The sequence below is a fragment of a genome, unplaced genomic scaffold (genome assembly GCF_019419815.1).
Source record: "Pyrus x bretschneideri cultivar Hongxiangsu unplaced genomic scaffold, Pyrus_bretschneideri_v1 Contig26, whole genome shotgun sequence".
Lineage (NCBI taxonomy): Eukaryota > Viridiplantae > Streptophyta > Magnoliopsida > Rosales > Rosaceae > Pyrus > Pyrus x bretschneideri.
In genome coordinates this window covers 2,806,012-2,823,585 of record NW_025999568.1, presented here as the reverse complement: position 1 = coordinate 2,823,585, position 17,574 = coordinate 2,806,012, and the positions used below count along the sequence as shown (strand labels likewise).

The following is a 17,574-nucleotide window of genomic DNA, read 5'->3' as shown; positions in this document are numbered from 1 at the left end:
AGCCACTGCTCAACTAACTAGCTTAAGAGAAAACCAGTGATCTAATGACACTTGTAATAATCTTAGATACACATCAACTCTATCAGCATCTATCTTTCTTGTGGCATAAGGGTCAGAAACCTAGGCAATTATAAATGAGAGTTTACTTTGTTGTATTGTTTGTTTTCAATATATCATATAATTTGTATCCGACTATTTTCACTACATTTAATTGTTTGAAAAAACAGTAAGAACACAGTAAGATTTGAAAAAAAAAAAAAAAAAGGGCAGCTAATAACAACATAAAACAGAATCATATTCTAGTTTTTATTCAATTTTACAACAGAAACTGAATCATACATTTCATATTTGACATTTATTTTCTTTGAAAAGTTCAGAATACATCAAGTAATGCAGCAATCATAATGGTCTATCATACAAATTTCTTGTCTTGTTTAAATGTTTGTGGTGGGCATAAATCTTCCCTAGCTAGATTGCATCTTCTCTGTCTGAATGGCTCCACTTCTGTTGCTGAATAGGCACCTTAGGGCAATCTCATAAGCAGCAAAAATTGCCCCATTCACCAGAAATGCTCTAGAAACCGCAGTTCCTAATCCTCGCCATAGCACCCCATAACCATCCTCTCTCACACTCTTCCGAAAGCAATCAGCAATGCCGGAATATCTCGGTGGAAGGTACTGAGATGGAGCTTGAGCCTGCAATCTCGTTTTCACAACATCTAAGGGATAACAACAAATCCAGCTGGCAACTCCCGCTAGCCCTCCTGCCACCAGCATTGTTTGCAAGCTCTCTTCGCCGGTCTTTCTGCAGCCCGGGTGAAGCTTCTCTCTTATGTACTCGTAAGTCCAGAAGTATAAGCCATAAGACGGCGCTTCCCTAAGGACAGTAATAAAAAGTCCTCTATATATTCCCCTTAAGCCTTCTGCTCTCATTATGCTTTTGGCAACATCTATAGGGCCGTTGTGAGATTGCAGCTGATGGGGTTTTGATTTTGCATCACGTTGGAGTTGAAGTCGGATTTTTACAAGTTCTACGGGACTGAGTAGTAGGCTCTGTATAGCACCTGTGCCAAATCCTCCTAGAGCAACACCTTTGTACGAAGGAGGGTCTTTGGCGGAAACAGAAGGATCGCAGGTTCGGGAGAGGATAGCGTATACCTGGAAAACCATGGCATTCTGCAATGCACAAATCATTTGCCAGCTTAGAACAATTATTTTGAATTGGATGGTTTATGCTTAATTTGGTCACAAATTTTAAAATTGCTTTTAATCAAGGTTCTAAAAGGCCCCCTAGTCGGGTGGCTGGTAGCGGTTTAGCACCTAGGCAGTTATTTTTTAATTTTAATTAAATTTATTAAATATTAATATACATAATTGTATTGGAATAAATAAATTGCAAAATAAAATGACATATGAATTAAAGAACATTAGAACATATTGAAAACACGAGAACCAACATATAATGAGTGTTCATGTAAGTATCGAATTGTCTAAATGAGAGTTGCAATCTAACAGGTCTAGCACCCTTTCTTAATTTTTAAATACCTAGATTAATTGTAGCGGTGCGGCTAGCCACTACTTTTAATTCAAGCAAGAAAGAATTTCAGTTATAATTCGTTTTGCAAAGTCTAGTTCTCTGTCTTTTTCAAGTCATATTGGGCTGACTAGCTAGCTATATCTTAAGACTCTTAAAATTTTATGATCAGAGATTTTTAGTTGTTAGAGCTCCATCCTTATTTTTCATCACGAATCTAACAATTAAAAACTTAGGAGAATAAAGTACCTATGGTATACTAGAAAATACCGCTACTAAAATTGATACGAAACATTGAAAGTTATGTTACAGAAACTTAGCATTCACAAAGCATGCAAAAAAAAATTGATCTACATTGTTAATCTTTACATAGAATTTTTGTTTATTCTAGGGTTTATGTATGGGAAATGGCTTTGACACTCCAAACACATAGTTCTCCACGTAACCTCAGTGCATGAGGTTATGTAAAAGTGATTTTGATGCACCAAAATCATATATTTTAGAATATTCTTACAAACCTTTGATTGTATATACTCTTGTATCTAACTTCGTATTACATGACCAAAATCACATAATAAAATAGATAAATACAAAATGATATACAATGTGGCACAAGACAGATTTTCTAGTATTCAAGCAAGAACAATATCAATTTGCAAGTTGATAAGTTCAGTTGGTACCAATATTCATGCCCATGCGTTGCGGTGGGTAGAGAAATTTAGCATGTAATTAAAAAAATATACTAAAAGTTTTAATACCATATATTTGTACAAGACAAAGAATAAGAAAAATAAATCTTGTTTATTTTCTACTCAAAATGAAATTAAAGCAACATTAAAAAAATACATTTGTTTTCAACAACAATACAACTAAGTGTGCTTACATCTCCACTAATTCACCGTTAACCTTAAAGAGATACTAGATACAATTAAATAGGCCACAACTAGGGATGGCAACGGGGCCGATTGGGTTCAGATGTGCCATCCCCAAACTCGAACCTGTTTATTTTCCCCAAACCCGAACCCATAGAATCCCCGAACGGGTTTTCCCCATAACCAAACCCGTCAGGTGATGGCTTTTTGATCGGGGAACGGTTTTCCCCATTATGAGATTTATATATTTATTTACATTATTAACGAAATGAAGAATATTTAAAAAAAAAAAGATATTAAATAAATTGCTATTATTAATACAATTGATATACAATGCATCTAATAAGTAATATTAAAAAATTGTATTACTAAGAAAACATTTACACTCTTAAAAATTATAAGCATATAATTCCTATAATTAATGATATAAAAGTAAATAATTAACTTAATATTTAATAATGCATGATTATTAACAACCCATTTTCATATAATAAATATTTATATTTTATTTATTTATAGATGAAATGGTTCGGTTTCGGGTATGGGTTTGGGGTGGATACCCCAATAACCATAACCGAACCCGAAACCGAAAAATTTACCCGACGGTTACCCATACCCGTAAAATACCGGAAATTTTATACCCAAAACAGAACCATTCGGATCGATTACTTACAGGGATCGAATTTAACGGGTTAAATTGCCATACCCACAACCAATTGTGCCAGACTTACATGAGCTTAAATGAGTAAAAACATTACTCTAACAAGGAACACCATAGGATCAAACCCACAAATTCACTCCACACCACATATGGGGCCCAAACCCACAAACCAAAACCATGCCCATATTTACATAAAAAATGAAATAAAATGATAATTTCGCAGGTAAAACCAAATTTCTCCCTTCATTGCACCGTAACTAAACTCTAGTGTCACCCCTCCCAAGTTTAGAATAAGAGTAAATTATGGTCCATTGCTAGATAGTTACTTCTAAAAAGAAACAAAATGCAATTCTCATGATTTCAAAGACGTTTGAAATGCAAATACTTAACACTATCAAAAGTCACTAAACTACAAAAGGACCAAACCCTATTGCAAACACGTAATCACACTTGTGATTTGACCCATCACTCGTAACGTTAAGAATCTCTATGACCAAACAACCAGATTTTGTTTTGTTTTCTACTTCTATTATCTATTTGCTAATCCCACTCCATTCATCACGTCTTTTTTATAAGAAAATTCTAATCATAAATTTCGTCTATACCTAAATTTAAATATTCATTTTTAAAGTTATAAGTATTTTAGTTGTTAGATATGATTTTCATATTATTATATCTTTATTTTCAATTTTAGTCATTTATTATTTGTTATATTCAATCCTATAATGCCGTTGAAACTTTTTTCTGAACTAACTTAAAAAGACAGTTTAACATGCAATTGTGTGTAATTAGTTTGAGCTACAGGACACGACTAGTGTGACATCTTATGTACATGGAATTTTATCAAACAGTTGTCACATTACTATTCCAAGAAATGCTAAAAGCAAATGAATTAATTCACCTAACGGACATATTGTGATCAACATTAAGAAACAAAATCAATCAATTTGAAACAAAAAGAAAGTAGAATAATTATGAGATAATTTTTGTTGGGTTAATTACACTAACACCCCCTGAGGTTTATTGAGTTTTTACAAAACCCCCTCACATTTGAAACATTACACTAACAGCCCCTCACGTTTTAATTCACTTTCACATAACCCCTTCAATCAAAATTTTGCTAATAAATGGACAACTTTACCCTTGTAACTAATTAATTAAATAATAAAGAAATATATTAGAAAAAAATATTAAAAATAAATAAATTTAACATTAAAAAATAAATTAAAATTTTAAAATCAAATAAATCAAATGCAAACCTTTATGAAGTTACTGTTAGTAAAAACATTAGACTGGCATTGCAGGAGAGTCTTCATCAGGTTAAGAATTGAAAATGCCTCATCAGTCATATTGTTCAGACAAAGATGAGAATTTTCTTAATTTTTCTTTAGATTAAGGGCAAAAGCCTCAAGAGCATAAAGACACTACTTCTTCTCAATGGCGTCGAACAGGGTCTCAGTGACAGTGTTGACCTAGGCCTTGGCATTGTTCTTCCGATCCACCTTATTCCTCACAAAGAGGAACGAGCGGAGATGAAGTGGAAAGAGCAAAGGTTTTTTTCTAAGTCATCGGAGTCGATGTATCCAAGATGCCTGAGAACTCACCCCTCTCCCAATGGAGTTTTTGTTGAGAGGAAGTAGATGCAGGATGAGACAGGAAGAGAATGAGAGAAAGATTGAAGAAGCCATAGATGGCTTTGGCCTGCAAAATTGTTAAAGCAGTGGCGGGGTAGTGAGTAGTGAGGGTGGGGCAGGGGAGTGAAAAAGGATGAAGGTGGCAATGGTGGGACAACAAGAAAGGAAAATGGCGGGGAGTGAAATTGGGGAAGGGTTTTAGGTTTACTTTTTTTTTTTTTTTGCCTTTTCTAATTTTAAGTTTTTAATTTATTCTTTCAATGTTTAATTCATTTTTAATGTTTTTTTTTACTAATATATTTCTATTTAATTAATTAGTTATAAGGGTAAAGTTGTCAATTTATTAGTAGAACTTTGACTGAAGGGGTTATTTGAAAGTGAATTCAAATGTGAGGGGATGTTAGTGTAATGTCTCAAATGTGAGGGGGTTTTGTAAAAATTCGATAAATCTCAGAGGGTGTTAATGTAATTAACCCAATTTTTGTTAGATAAAAAAGGAGGCGGAGAAGAAGAACCTGGAAGGTGACAGCTGCCATGGGAGCAGCCATGCCTCTGTAGAGGGCAATTGGGCCTTCAGCGCAGACCACATTACGGAGGATGCTGAAGGCCGAGCCCGAAGGCGAACTCTGTTGCAAGACCCGGAGAGTGTCGAGGGGGTAACCAGAGACCACACCAGCCATCCCTCCAACCCCTCCTGCCACAAACTCTCTTCCCCAACTGCTCACAAGAAACTCTGGCAAGAAATCCATTTTCCCAGTCACCAAACACCTCAAATTCCAATTTCCACCGCCCTATCCTCCTCTCTGATCAATACCCAAATCTTGTTTCCCCTTTTAAAGGTAACCCAAATCAAAATCCAGCCTCAAATGCTAGGATCTGTGTTTAAAGTTCAAACCTCTCCCCCTTTCTCTCTCTCTCTGTTGGTTTCTACGTTTTTCCCTCCGAATTCGGATTCAGCTGGAAAACCCAATTCAGATACAAAAGTATTTATAATTCTAAAAAGGGTTGTTATAATTTCCTTCTGGGTTATCTTTTTCGATCAAAATCTCCTGAAAATTATGCAGAAACAACAACAACGTCAACAAAATAAGAAAAAAAGTGATCTTTTTTTTACTTGTCTTTTTATCTGAATTGCTGCAAAGGACATGCCTCTCTCTCTCTCTAAACAAGGGACAGAAACACAAGCCACCGGTTTCCAATTTGTAGGGAGCGTGCCTAAAAAAGCTAAGCGCGAAGGAAACGGCCAATGTTTTCTTTTCGGAGAAGCAACCAGGGAATGCCAAGTGGACCATTAGCAGGTTCACACGTGGAAGCTGAGGATATCCCAGTGCTTTCATCCTAGTGTATGTTAACCAAAGTTCTGGGATTGTGAAGTTGAATCACACTCCAATTCAACCAATTTTCAGTGGTTGGCTGAGCAAAGCAACAAATGATGAAACCTGAAAGACTCTGGTTGCTTGTGAAAGAATTACATGGCACGGAATAACCCGTCACTCTTGATGTCTCATTCTAATAATCAATTTATGTAAATTTTTATTTACATAACATTGTATTGTTAGTACGAAATATTATAATGAAAATATGTCCATGTTATCTAAATTGTTGTCTTGATTGATAATGAATTCAAGGGAATTCATGGGGTTGCTATAAATATCATGTCAAATTTTATAGCTGTTGATCAAATTTTAACGGTTCGGATCACTTGATCCTAGACCTTTGATGGGAGAGATCCGGACTGGATCTCTTCCCCAATTTATTCATATGTGGTTCTTTGCTTTGTAGGCAGAGTGACATCACTTTCGACCAAAAATTCTTAATTGCTCCGAAACATTTTGTACTCTGAATATTTAATCGTTAAATCTTAATTTTAGATTTTATATTGCTTTGGAGGAATGTGGATTTTACACTCATCAATCAATCAGTCATAGTGCTACTGTCACAAATTTTAAGGTTTTATTGTTTGTGTGTGCCCATAAAGTCAAAAGTCACAAGTGAGTGCGTGTGGTTTAACAAGGTATAATATTTTACTTCGAAGAGAAATATTAAGGAGATTTTTTTTTTTAATGAGGCTATTCATAAATTTTGCGTCACTTTATGTTTTTAACACGATTTTTGTGTCAATATTATAAAATACTGTGAAAAAAAAATGAGATGTGGAGAATCCATTAAGAGTCCCCTTTTTGAAAGAGTCTTCTTAGTATGGTTTCGATCTCACTTAAGAAGTTGTAAAAATGGAAGCTCAAGTTTTGTTAATTCATTACCATGTGCTATTCCATTTTGCACTACACATTTTCAATTTTTTTTTTCCTATTCAAGGGAGGATTTGTAATTAAGACAACCTTCAATCTTGATAATAGAAATATCACTAAATCAAGAGTAAATTTAAGTTATGATCCTTAAACTACGACTTAATTGTATCTGTTGTCCTTGAACTCAACACCCATTAAATTTGGTCACTAAATTTGATAAAATCTGTAGCGTTAGTCCCTCTATGCTAAATCTGTTATATTTTATGTCTATGTACTTGTGTGGTAGGAATAAAATTAAGTCACGAGCAATAGAGATAAACTTGATAACAAACTCTCTTGAGCAGCATAAATTTAGTCAAGATCTCGATTACAGAAATATGAGAGTGGCAGTTTAGTGTTGAACTCACATAATTTCAATTGAAAAGAACATGAACGAATTTTATTATCTTTAACAAAAGAATGTACAACTAGTGATTAACCATTGCGTATATATTTATGAACCAAACTTGTTTCTCTTGCGAGTGGGCTACAAGTTTCCACTGCAATTGCTTGCAATTTGATATTGTTTGCCTCGGCTTCCTTCTCCTTGAGTTTGTCCATGATGCACTTCAGTTCTTCGTTAGAGCAACTCCACCAGTGTGGAATTTCCCCTGCAATTAGGTTTAATTGCCCCCTAACCCTCTTAAAACTGCTCCAGAAGTTGAAAAATCAGATGGCAATTGATGCAAGGGCAGGCAGCATGGCAGCCGCCCTGCCAATTGTTGCAAGGGCAGACGCCCCAAAGTTCCTCAAGCAAACAAACGTTGGTCCCCCCACATGATGAGAACATGAGTCAAATGGCTCTTTCCTGGTGCATTCCTATGGTTGGATTTCCAATGGTCCATTAATCTAGACCGTTGGTTTTCCAACAAAAAAATAAAAAATAAAAAATCCTTGACAAACCCAAAATGTTACTAAAGAATTCCAAAAAAATAACCAATTTTTTTTTCTACAAATACCCAACCATATATTAAAAATAAAAATTATTAAAAACATTCAAAGTTCAACACACTTAACTAAACATTTAAAATTAAAAAATATATTTGTAAATAGTAATAGCCTTTAGCCTTGCCCTTCGTCCTTTCAAACTATTGGACTTGCATAAAGGCAATTACTGTTTATAATGAAAAGTAAGGGTAATTTTATTGCCCTTTCTCTCTAATTGCCATTACCCTCTACCAGCTGATAGATATATTCTTAACTTGTCAAGGCAAAGCCATATTAGTGGAGAAACTGCAACTAAAATAGTACACATAACACAACGCAATGGTGTTTTTGTACCAAAACAACTTGCTATACCCACACTTGTAATTTATCTACAATGTCGACTATTTCATGATGATCGATCATTTGTGCTCATAATGTTCTTCCACCCCGACATCTTCTCTCTCTTGTTTTATCAATTCCATCATAACCTACTGATGCTGTGTAGTAATTGGTTTTGTTATAACCTTCTATTTGTGCCCAAAATAATGGAGTTGGGCCGAGTAAGATTATGAGCTCGAGCCATAAGAAGACAAACTTGAGTCCCATGCCTGTTTGGATAAGAAGCCTATCCCAAAGTGGTTTAGCCAAGTTTGAACTAAGGATGGACACTTGAAAATCAAGAATGAATTCGGCTAAGTCCTGATTCAATTAGGAGTCCTCAAGGATCAGGTTGGCATAATAAGATTCGTAATATTTTAAGAATCTGATTAAAACAAGGAGTGAATTGAATACCAAGAGATGACTAGGTTCAGAGTCCTAAGTCTGGAAGGAACGACCAAGTTCAATTCAAATGAGAAGATAATTTGTTACTGGATCAAGACATGTCAAGGAGATTTAGTTCGAGTGGGACTCTACCTCTGCACTTGGTGAAAATCACTCCTATAAATAGAAGAGGGTTTGCAACATTCAAAAGACCTTCAATGCAACACATAAATTTGCCTTGCGCAATTTCTCGCTTTATGCGAAACGCTCTCATCTTTGAGAAAACACTAACTTCCCTAACTTCATCAAACACATCTTACAGTTTGTATTAGACAACACTGTGTTTGACAACCTCGTCGAGCACATCTTATAGTTTGTATTGGACAACATTGTGCTCGGCAACCGACAACATCTTACAGTTTATATTGGACAACATTGGCATCATAGTTAGATGTCGTGGAGCATCGTACAGTTTATATTGGACAACACTACTCCAAGTTAGGCTGACTATCTATCCAAGTCTCTATCAACAAAGATTATTTGAGTCCTTGTTGGGAAGAGGTCACTGTATTAGCTTTCTCAACGAAGTGAGGTGTTACCAGGTTATATCGTTCGACACATTGAAAGCTAAACATATTTTATGATTGAATATTCACAAGTACATTTCAGAGTTCAGCACTTCGACGGCCGAACCAATTTTACAATTAAGACACTTATCTTTTTTGAGTATTTGTGTACATATAGTCTAGTACTGATTCAACGCATTTATTTTTGAACAAATATAATTGAAGCAGCCGAGCTCGGTACAGATGGTTCATGAACTTTGCATATACTAGCGGCCTTGTCTTTAGGCTCTAGAACCCAAAGGTCGAGACGAGTTCTTTCCTTGGTCGTAATCGCAAGATATAGAAGTCAGCAGCGCGTTCGACACCATCACTACCACATTCATTTACTCATTGATCGAGTTCGGTCATCGAGTTAGCACGTCCCATATTTATCCAAATGACATAGTTAGCTCATTAACTATTCAGCCTGAGCGTCATGTAGGTTAAGTAGTTTTTAGGGTCAACATGTTGGCACGCCCTGTAGGACCTAGTGCTAAATAACTATGAAGTTCATGACCATTGAAACACGCAGTGTGGAGCCTAAAATAATCCCAAAAATTCTAGACGCGACACGTGGACTTTTGCTCAAGAAAGACAAGATTGCCCTCAATAAATGGGCAGACTCCTCAGATACTCCGACAAGCAGCTCACACCTCTGAAGGTCTCAGCAGCTAAATACGACTGCCCACAGCTCACCTGCCATTGGCAAGGAAAAGTCAAGGCATTAAAGATAAGGATTAATTACCTAAATCCTATCTTTAACCAAACCCTATCTTTAATACATTCCCAATTGAAGAGTGACTCCAATCAAGTAAGTATTGACTCTAATAAAGTAAGTAATCCCAATTTAAATCAATTAGGGATAATTACTCCTATTTAATATCTTGACAATATTTCTCCATAAACATTGGCCAATAGGATGCCGCCATGTGTAGGATAAAACCCTAACGCTATGGTCGTCCCTCTCACCTATATATACCCCATATTCTACCAAATTTCAGAAGCTTTTGGCTACCCTAAAGAGCCCTAAACATTTTACTCTTCTCAGAGAAACTAACTTAAGCATCAAAGATCCATTGGCCTAACCTCCCCCTACCTCGTGGGCTCGTGAGGCTTAGGTTCTTAATCAAAGATGTTAATTGTTTTGCAGGTGCATTTTTATCAAAGTTAGAGACGGTGAAAATTTGCATCGACACGCAGCATCAAGAAAAAGCCAACGATGTGAAAAACAACCAGAAATCAAGTATTTGTAAATCAAACGGTAGTACCCCCCATTACAGAATCGGCACAGGACCCTCCTGCTGCCGTTACCCCCGACTCTACACCACGCTGAGAGATATAAATTAAGCTCGACGGACAGAGACATTTGGCAGTGGTCATTACTCAGATCACTCAGCCTGCTGACGTTGGCCTTCTAGAATGAACAATTAAAGAATATGCCAACGATGATGATGAAGCATCATCCACCAAAAGTATTTTTTCGGTGTAAACTCTAAGAACACACTCGACATCATGAGGTCATCCTTGAGTGCAAGATTGGTAACCTGAGTCTCAAACAAGAAAAAGCGAATTTTTGCCATCACAAAGCAAATCGTTGGTTGGAGTTATCAGTAAATGAGTCTTGGGAGAGTAGAGCTATTGCTGAAAAACAAACGCATAATTTTCTTGTGCCCAAAAAGAAAATTCTCTTAGGAAGTGAAAGGCCTGAGTCTTCACATATCAAGATCAACCCATAATGGTAACAAGGTTGATCTTGAACCTATTCATGGCCTACTTTCGATTAGTGGAACACGTGCCATCGGCTACAAAAGAGAGTCATTGGTTGTTGCGTAGAGGAATCCATTAGATGATAGATTCGACTATGAAGAGAAGGTCGAAGATCCCTAAGTACATTCATCCATATCCATTATACGTCGAGAAATTCGAGTATCCTCCGGAATTCAAGATTCTTAATTTTAGCCTCTTCAATGGCGAGTATAGCCTCTCGTCATTAGAACATGTTGCCCATTTTATTGCCCAATGGAGATGCAAACCATGACTACCACAAGTTACGTTTGTTCAACTATTCTTTGATAACAGCAACATTCTCTTGGTACATCAATTTGTTAGCGAATTCGGTGCAGACTTGAGAAGAACTGGCAAGAAAGTTTTGTAAACAATTTCATAGACCTGGAATGGAAGTTTCAGTCTCTTCATTAGCCAGGATGGCCCATGCATCCGATGAATCCCTGGCTCAGTACCTATATAGATTCAAGGCAGCTAAAAATTGGTGCTAAGTACCTCTTCTAGAGGCCTAATATGTACGGATAGCTCAGAATGACATAAATATGGAGTTTTAGAAAAAGTTCATTGACATGAATTTTCAGGACATGTATGAGTTGGCCGAACATCTGGAACAATACGACTCAATGAAAACATCATAAAAACCGCATCACAAGGAACTTTGTACAAGAATCCAAGTGTGAGTTATGCTTTGGCTGACGATACTAAGGCTCATGACACTAGTATTGACACGGTCGGAATCATGATTAACAAACCATTTATGTGCAAGGCATTAACTCGTGCTAACACTAAGGATACAAAAACCCATACTACTTCGGCCAAAGTTTCGGTGAAGACATTATAGGTTTATACTTTTGATATTATAAAAGGCCGATGTAATTTTTGACCAGCTCTTGGTAGCCAAGATAATTAAGCTTTAGCCCGGACATAATATACCTCAAGGCCAAGGACCTGAAGGGGAAAGTATATTGCAAGTATCATAATTCTGGTAAACATTCAACCAACAACTGTGTGATATTTAGGGATGCTATTCTAAGTTGGATAAATAATGGAAAGCTGAAGTTTCTTGAGAAAAGCCAAATGTTGGTCAACATAGATCCATTCCTAGATGGGACAGTAAACATGGTCGATGCTCACCTGCCAAAGAAACATTTGCAGAAGTTGAAAGGGAATTTATCGAAATGCATCACGTCCCTAAGCAAAACTCTCGACCACCTGAAAATCGACTTGTTTAAGAACTAGCTGCCAGAAATGTGCCCAAACACTACATATTTGGCCGACTTCACATGATAGTCGAGTTCGAGTGATTCCAAGGGGCCGATTGTACTATGTAGCCGGTATAAGTCAAAGGTGACCATTGTATGTCCAAAATTGCAACACGTCTAGATGGGGCACCACACCAATTGGGGGCACCAATCGAGGAAAAACACGAAATACGTAAAACTAAATAGTAAAATCCAAGGACAAGATTTTACAACATACGGCTTTTTATCTTCCACACACCTCTGACAATTTTTGTATGTCGAATTAAATGAATTGAAGACAATCAAATGATAGAAATTAACAGAGGATGTGTGAAAGATAAAATTAGGTGTGTGAATAGCACCGCCTAAATGAAAGTCCAAATCTGACATATAATTGTGAATAACTTTTAGTATTGTGGTATTCAATTTGTAAATAATTTTTTTCTTTCAGAAATGATGAATGTAACTAAAATAGAGAATTAGATATAAGAAGGATATCAAACAAGCTCTTACTTGTATTCCAACATTTTTCGACTTGGTAAATCCTTTTGTATTGTAATCCTTTTGGCAGGGCATAAGTGGAGCGTTTTTCATTGCAATATTTGCTCAAAAAGAATAATCAACAACATAGAAAATGTTTGCTGAAAACAAATCATTACTTGTGACCAATTATTAAGGCTCAGAAGAGGTAATCAACTAAAATGAAAGTTTATGAAAAAAATTGACAATTGCTTACATGTTGCGTGGGAGAAATTAGTGAATAACTATATTTTTTCCCCAAACCACCAGCTAGGGTTACAACTTGGGTTGGGCCAATCCGAACCCGCCCATGTCTAACTCGACTTTAAAACTGAACATGCAAGTTTTTTTTAGTTATAACCCGCCCAAACCCAACCCAATTTCAACCCGTTCATTGATTGGGCTTAGTTGGGTTGATCATTTGCCCGTCCATCCCCAATCCAACCCAACTCGACCAACCAAACCCAATCTAACCAGATTATAATCCATATCAATTAATTCTCATACTACACCCAAGTGAGCCAAGTCCAAAAACCAACGCCTTTTCTAATTTTTTTTTTTAAAAATAAATTACCCTTTATAATTACTTAAGCTTTTAGGGAATAAGAGGCTTTGATTAGTCAGCGGACATTTGACACACCTCGACCCAGAAAGTCCACTCGGACCCTGAATCGAGCTGTGCTGGCCGACACCTGAACAGTGACGAAGCCATAAAATGTGATAGAGTGTAGAAAAAGTGAATAAATTTGAATCTAAAAGTGTCTAAGTACCAGAGTGCGCTACGAGTGGGAGCGAACCCATCTCACACGCGATGTCAGAGCAAAAGTAAGGTACAGTAGCATGGGTAAGAATCATACCCTCAAAAATATCCATCAATACTATGATTCGCCATAGATTCTTGTCGATACAAACTCAGCAGCTAAAACCTGGAGGGCACCAAACAGAAGGTGTGAGTAAGCAATAAAACCAAGCTTCCCAAAGTTATTACCTCTCTAAAAGTAATGCCCCTAAATGTCAAACCCGTATTGTTTTCCATAAGACAGTACAACATATCTACATATATCCAAATCATACTTAGAAAATGACCAAAACCACGGTTTGCCATCAACTCCACCATACATTAATAAGTAGGCCAAATGAACTAAATCAATACAAAGTGATATATCAGTCAGAGTCATCTAAAATGACATGTATAACTTATCCATATCTCATCAATCATGGCTAGCATATAAGTCGGAGTCACCTATAGTGACCTGTACGACTTATCCATATCTCATCAATCCTGGCTAGCATATAAGTTGGAGTCACCTATAGTGACCTGTACGACTTATCCATATCTCAAATCTCATCAATCATGGCTAGCATATAAGTCGGAGTCACCTATAGTGACCTGTACGACTTATCTATATCTCATCAATCCTGGCTAGCATATAAGTCGGAGTCACCTATAGTGACCTGTACGACTTATCTATATCTCATATCTCATCAATCATGGCTAGCATATAAGTCGGAGTCACCTATAGTGACCTGTACGACTTATCTATATTTCATCAATCCTGGCTAGCATATAAGTCGGAGTCACCTATAGTGACCTGTACGACTTATCCATATCTCAATCTCATCAATCATGGCTAGCATATAAGTCGGAGTCACCTATAGTGACCTGTACGACTTATCCATATCTCATCAATCCTGGCTAGCCAATAGCTCAATAAGTATACCTGCACACGAGTCGGAACCACCTAAAGTGGTCTGTACGACAGGATTGGGTGTAAATAAATACGCTCAAGTGCTACGATTACGTGAAGACTGGGCGAATAATCGCGGGTCACCTACGAGTCGGAACCACCTAAAGTGGTATGTACGACAGGATTGTGCACCTACCTTGAATCCAAGGTGAGCGTAAGGTGCGGGAGGTGAACATCACGTGAAGGACTGTGCCCTGGCCACGGGCGGGAGCACTAACACCGGGGTGCAGGTTTATGAGCTCTCAATGCATCTCAATATAACATGTGGAACTCATGGCAACCAGTACGACAGTAACGAAGTTGCCTAACTCATAACTGTAGTCATGCTATAACTCAATCGATTCAATTAATACCATAAACTTACCTGAACTTACCTGGGTGTCCTGAGTTCACCTTTGCACTTAAAAGCATTCCCAATAATTATATGCAAGTAATATACATATGGATATACCATGATGCAATCTAATACTCAACCATGTCGTAGCATTTTCAATTATAAACAATACAGTGAGAAGTGTACAATCAATAACGCCCTACACCCAAACTACTTATTTTCAGGGATAATTATCCATGACAACCCAATTAACACTAATTTAACAAACTAATTCATAAAACTAAAACTTGCATTTACCAATTTCCCAAGCAAGGCTTTTGTCTCAAATATTTTATGGCTGCATCTAACGTCTCGTTAGACTGCCTACGAACCCTAAACAGGGATCAAGCCATTCGTAGTTCATATAGTACTTCAAGCATTCACAATAATTATATATGAAAGTAATATGCCTAATCAATTTAAAAGTGTCGATAGAACTCTCAATAATATGTACGATAAAAAGGAAAAGATGCACTCACCTGGAGTCCACGCTATGATTCTCTAGCGCACGCATCGAGACGTCCTGAATGATTGGTCCATGTGACCAATTATCAAATCACATCTCAGAACTCTTATCTGTAGAATATGTAATTCACATAAAACACAACTTCAACGACATTCTAAAATAGTTTGAGGCCCATTGACCACAAGTCAACCGTCGATCAAAGATCAACGGTAGGGTTTACAACACTGTATAACTTGACCCGGAAGATCCGCATATCAGATTTCCAATCTGCAACTCCCAACGATCCACAATATATTTCTAGAATAACATATTAAAATTTCATTTCGATCCAACGGACGGATCTCCGCCATTTGCCCAAAACCAAGTGGACGTGAACATTTATTTTACTAACTTACAAATCCAATTCAGGAAGATCCGTAAGTCGGATTCCCGATCCATAAATTCCTATGATCTTTAAATATTACGTATTATAATATATCCAAATTTGGTGACGATCCAACGGTCGGATCATCGATTCACATTTTTATCAAGTAACGTATCGTAACGAATTTGGGTTCCAACTATCAACCTACGTCATTCAAATGAAAAAACTGAATTCAAGACATTTGACATAGCCTAAAAATAGCATTGGCGGCCCACTGGCCACGCGCCGCCGCACGCGCCGCCGCGGGTGGCGGTCGGCCACCCCGACTCGCCGGAAAATCCAACTATTTCCAAAAATTCTCAAACTTCACAGAAATGAAGATCTCAGTGAGTGGAGAAACTTTCATACCTGCCACGAAGTCCAAAAGTAGACGGAAGATGGTCAATTTTGCCCACAAAGCCGGCGGGTGCCTAAAACTTCCCGACGTCGATTCGTCGTCTACGGTGGTCCAACGGGGTCAAGGTTGGTTGGGTTTTGCTCCTGGGATGATAGGCTACAAATCCCAAGTGGTGGCATCGGCCATCGCTTTGCCGATTTTCCGGAAAATCGAAAAGGGTGGCCGGAGCACCATTGGTTTTCGTCAACTTTCGTGGCCTCAAACCGCCCCATACCATGGTTAATCAAGGTGGTTCTTGGTGTGTTTTGTAGAGGGGAATGAGAGCTTCAAGATGGTGGTGGTGGCATCGAAAAACACCACCGGAGTTGGCCGGAATAGGCCTCGGAAAATGGGTGGTCGTGCATGTTGGGTCACGGTTTTGGGGAAGCTGCTAGCTTCTCTCTCACTTCTCCTCAATTTCTGATTGGTCCTCCCTTTCTTTTGCTGATTGGTCCCTTATTTTCTTGCTTAAAGGCTGATTGGTTAGTCTTCCCACAAGGTGGGAGTTCAAATAATTTAACTACCTTTAAATAACCAATTTCAAACGTCTGTAACTATACCGTTATAATCCGGACTCGCAAACGGCTTTCGCCTATACGTTCGTACCAACGAGTACTACGAGGATATGCTAAAAGAATAAGTCCCACATCTCTCAAGTCGATGGTCAACGGAAGTCAAAGTCCTTGCCTCTAGGGCAATTTCGTAAACTCACGCTTTTAAAATAAAATAAAAACGTAAAATTTGGAACGGGTTGTCACACATTCGTAGTCTCTAAATCCTAAAGCTTTATAGTAGATTGTTAGTCTCCAAAACCTAAATTCTGTGTCTTGAAGCAATTGCTCAACAACTTTGATTGATTTATGAAATTAAAGTTAGCTAGTTTTGATGCTACTTGGCTTAATTTTTTTAGGAATTTTTGGAAACTAAGTTACAAGATTAAACTTGAAAAAGTTAAGCAACCCGAACCCAAACCCAAGTGAGCCATAACCCAATTAAACCCGAGCCCAACTGAACCCGAATGAAACTCAACCCAAACCTGAGCCCGAATTGTAAAAGTTGGGTTAGGATTGGGTTGACTTTCTAACCTGCCCAACCTGCTCGAGTTGCACCTTACCACTAGCCCATTACTTAGACTTGGGCTTATAAAGAACAGAATTGGGATTGGATTTGTGGATTGAGTCGGCGTGGACGGGTCAGGATCTCTTCCATCAAAGCTCACTAATCAATTAATCCAGAATCTTGAAATTTGATCCAACGGTTAAAATTATTATAATTTTTAAAATGACCCTCTATTTATAGTCATTTAATCAAATTTTAAGAACCCGATTAATTAATTGGTAGTATTTGATGGAATCCGAGA

At 37.4% G+C, this 17,574-nt stretch overlaps 1 protein-coding gene across 1 annotated transcript; it reads right to left on the bottom strand.

The window, feature by feature from the left end:
• Positions 1-282: 282 nt before the first annotated feature.
• Positions 283-6,273, bottom strand: LOC103944877 (mitochondrial arginine transporter BAC2). The gene is made up of 2 exons (XM_009355355.3): positions 5,216-6,273; positions 283-1,175 (listed from the first exon to the last, which is right to left on the bottom strand). The coding sequence occupies exons 1-2, from the start codon at positions 5,447-5,449 to the stop codon at positions 465-467; spliced, it is 945 nt and encodes a 314-aa protein (XP_009353630.2). The 5' UTR covers positions 5,450-6,273; the 3' UTR covers positions 283-464.
• Positions 6,274-17,574: the final 11,301 nt, after the last annotated feature.

What these genes read in the sequence shown, in the direction of transcription:
- LOC103944877 (XM_009355355.3), bottom strand. Translation starts at nt 5,449, where the DNA reads ATGGATTTCTTGCCAGAGTTTCTTGTGAGCAGTTGGGGAAGAGAGTTT. An exon ending in TGGCAGCTGTCACCTTCCAG is followed by an intron (nt 1,176 to 5,215) that starts GTTCTTCTTCTC and finishes TGTGCATTGCAG; the next exon opens with AATGCCATGGTTTTCCAGGT.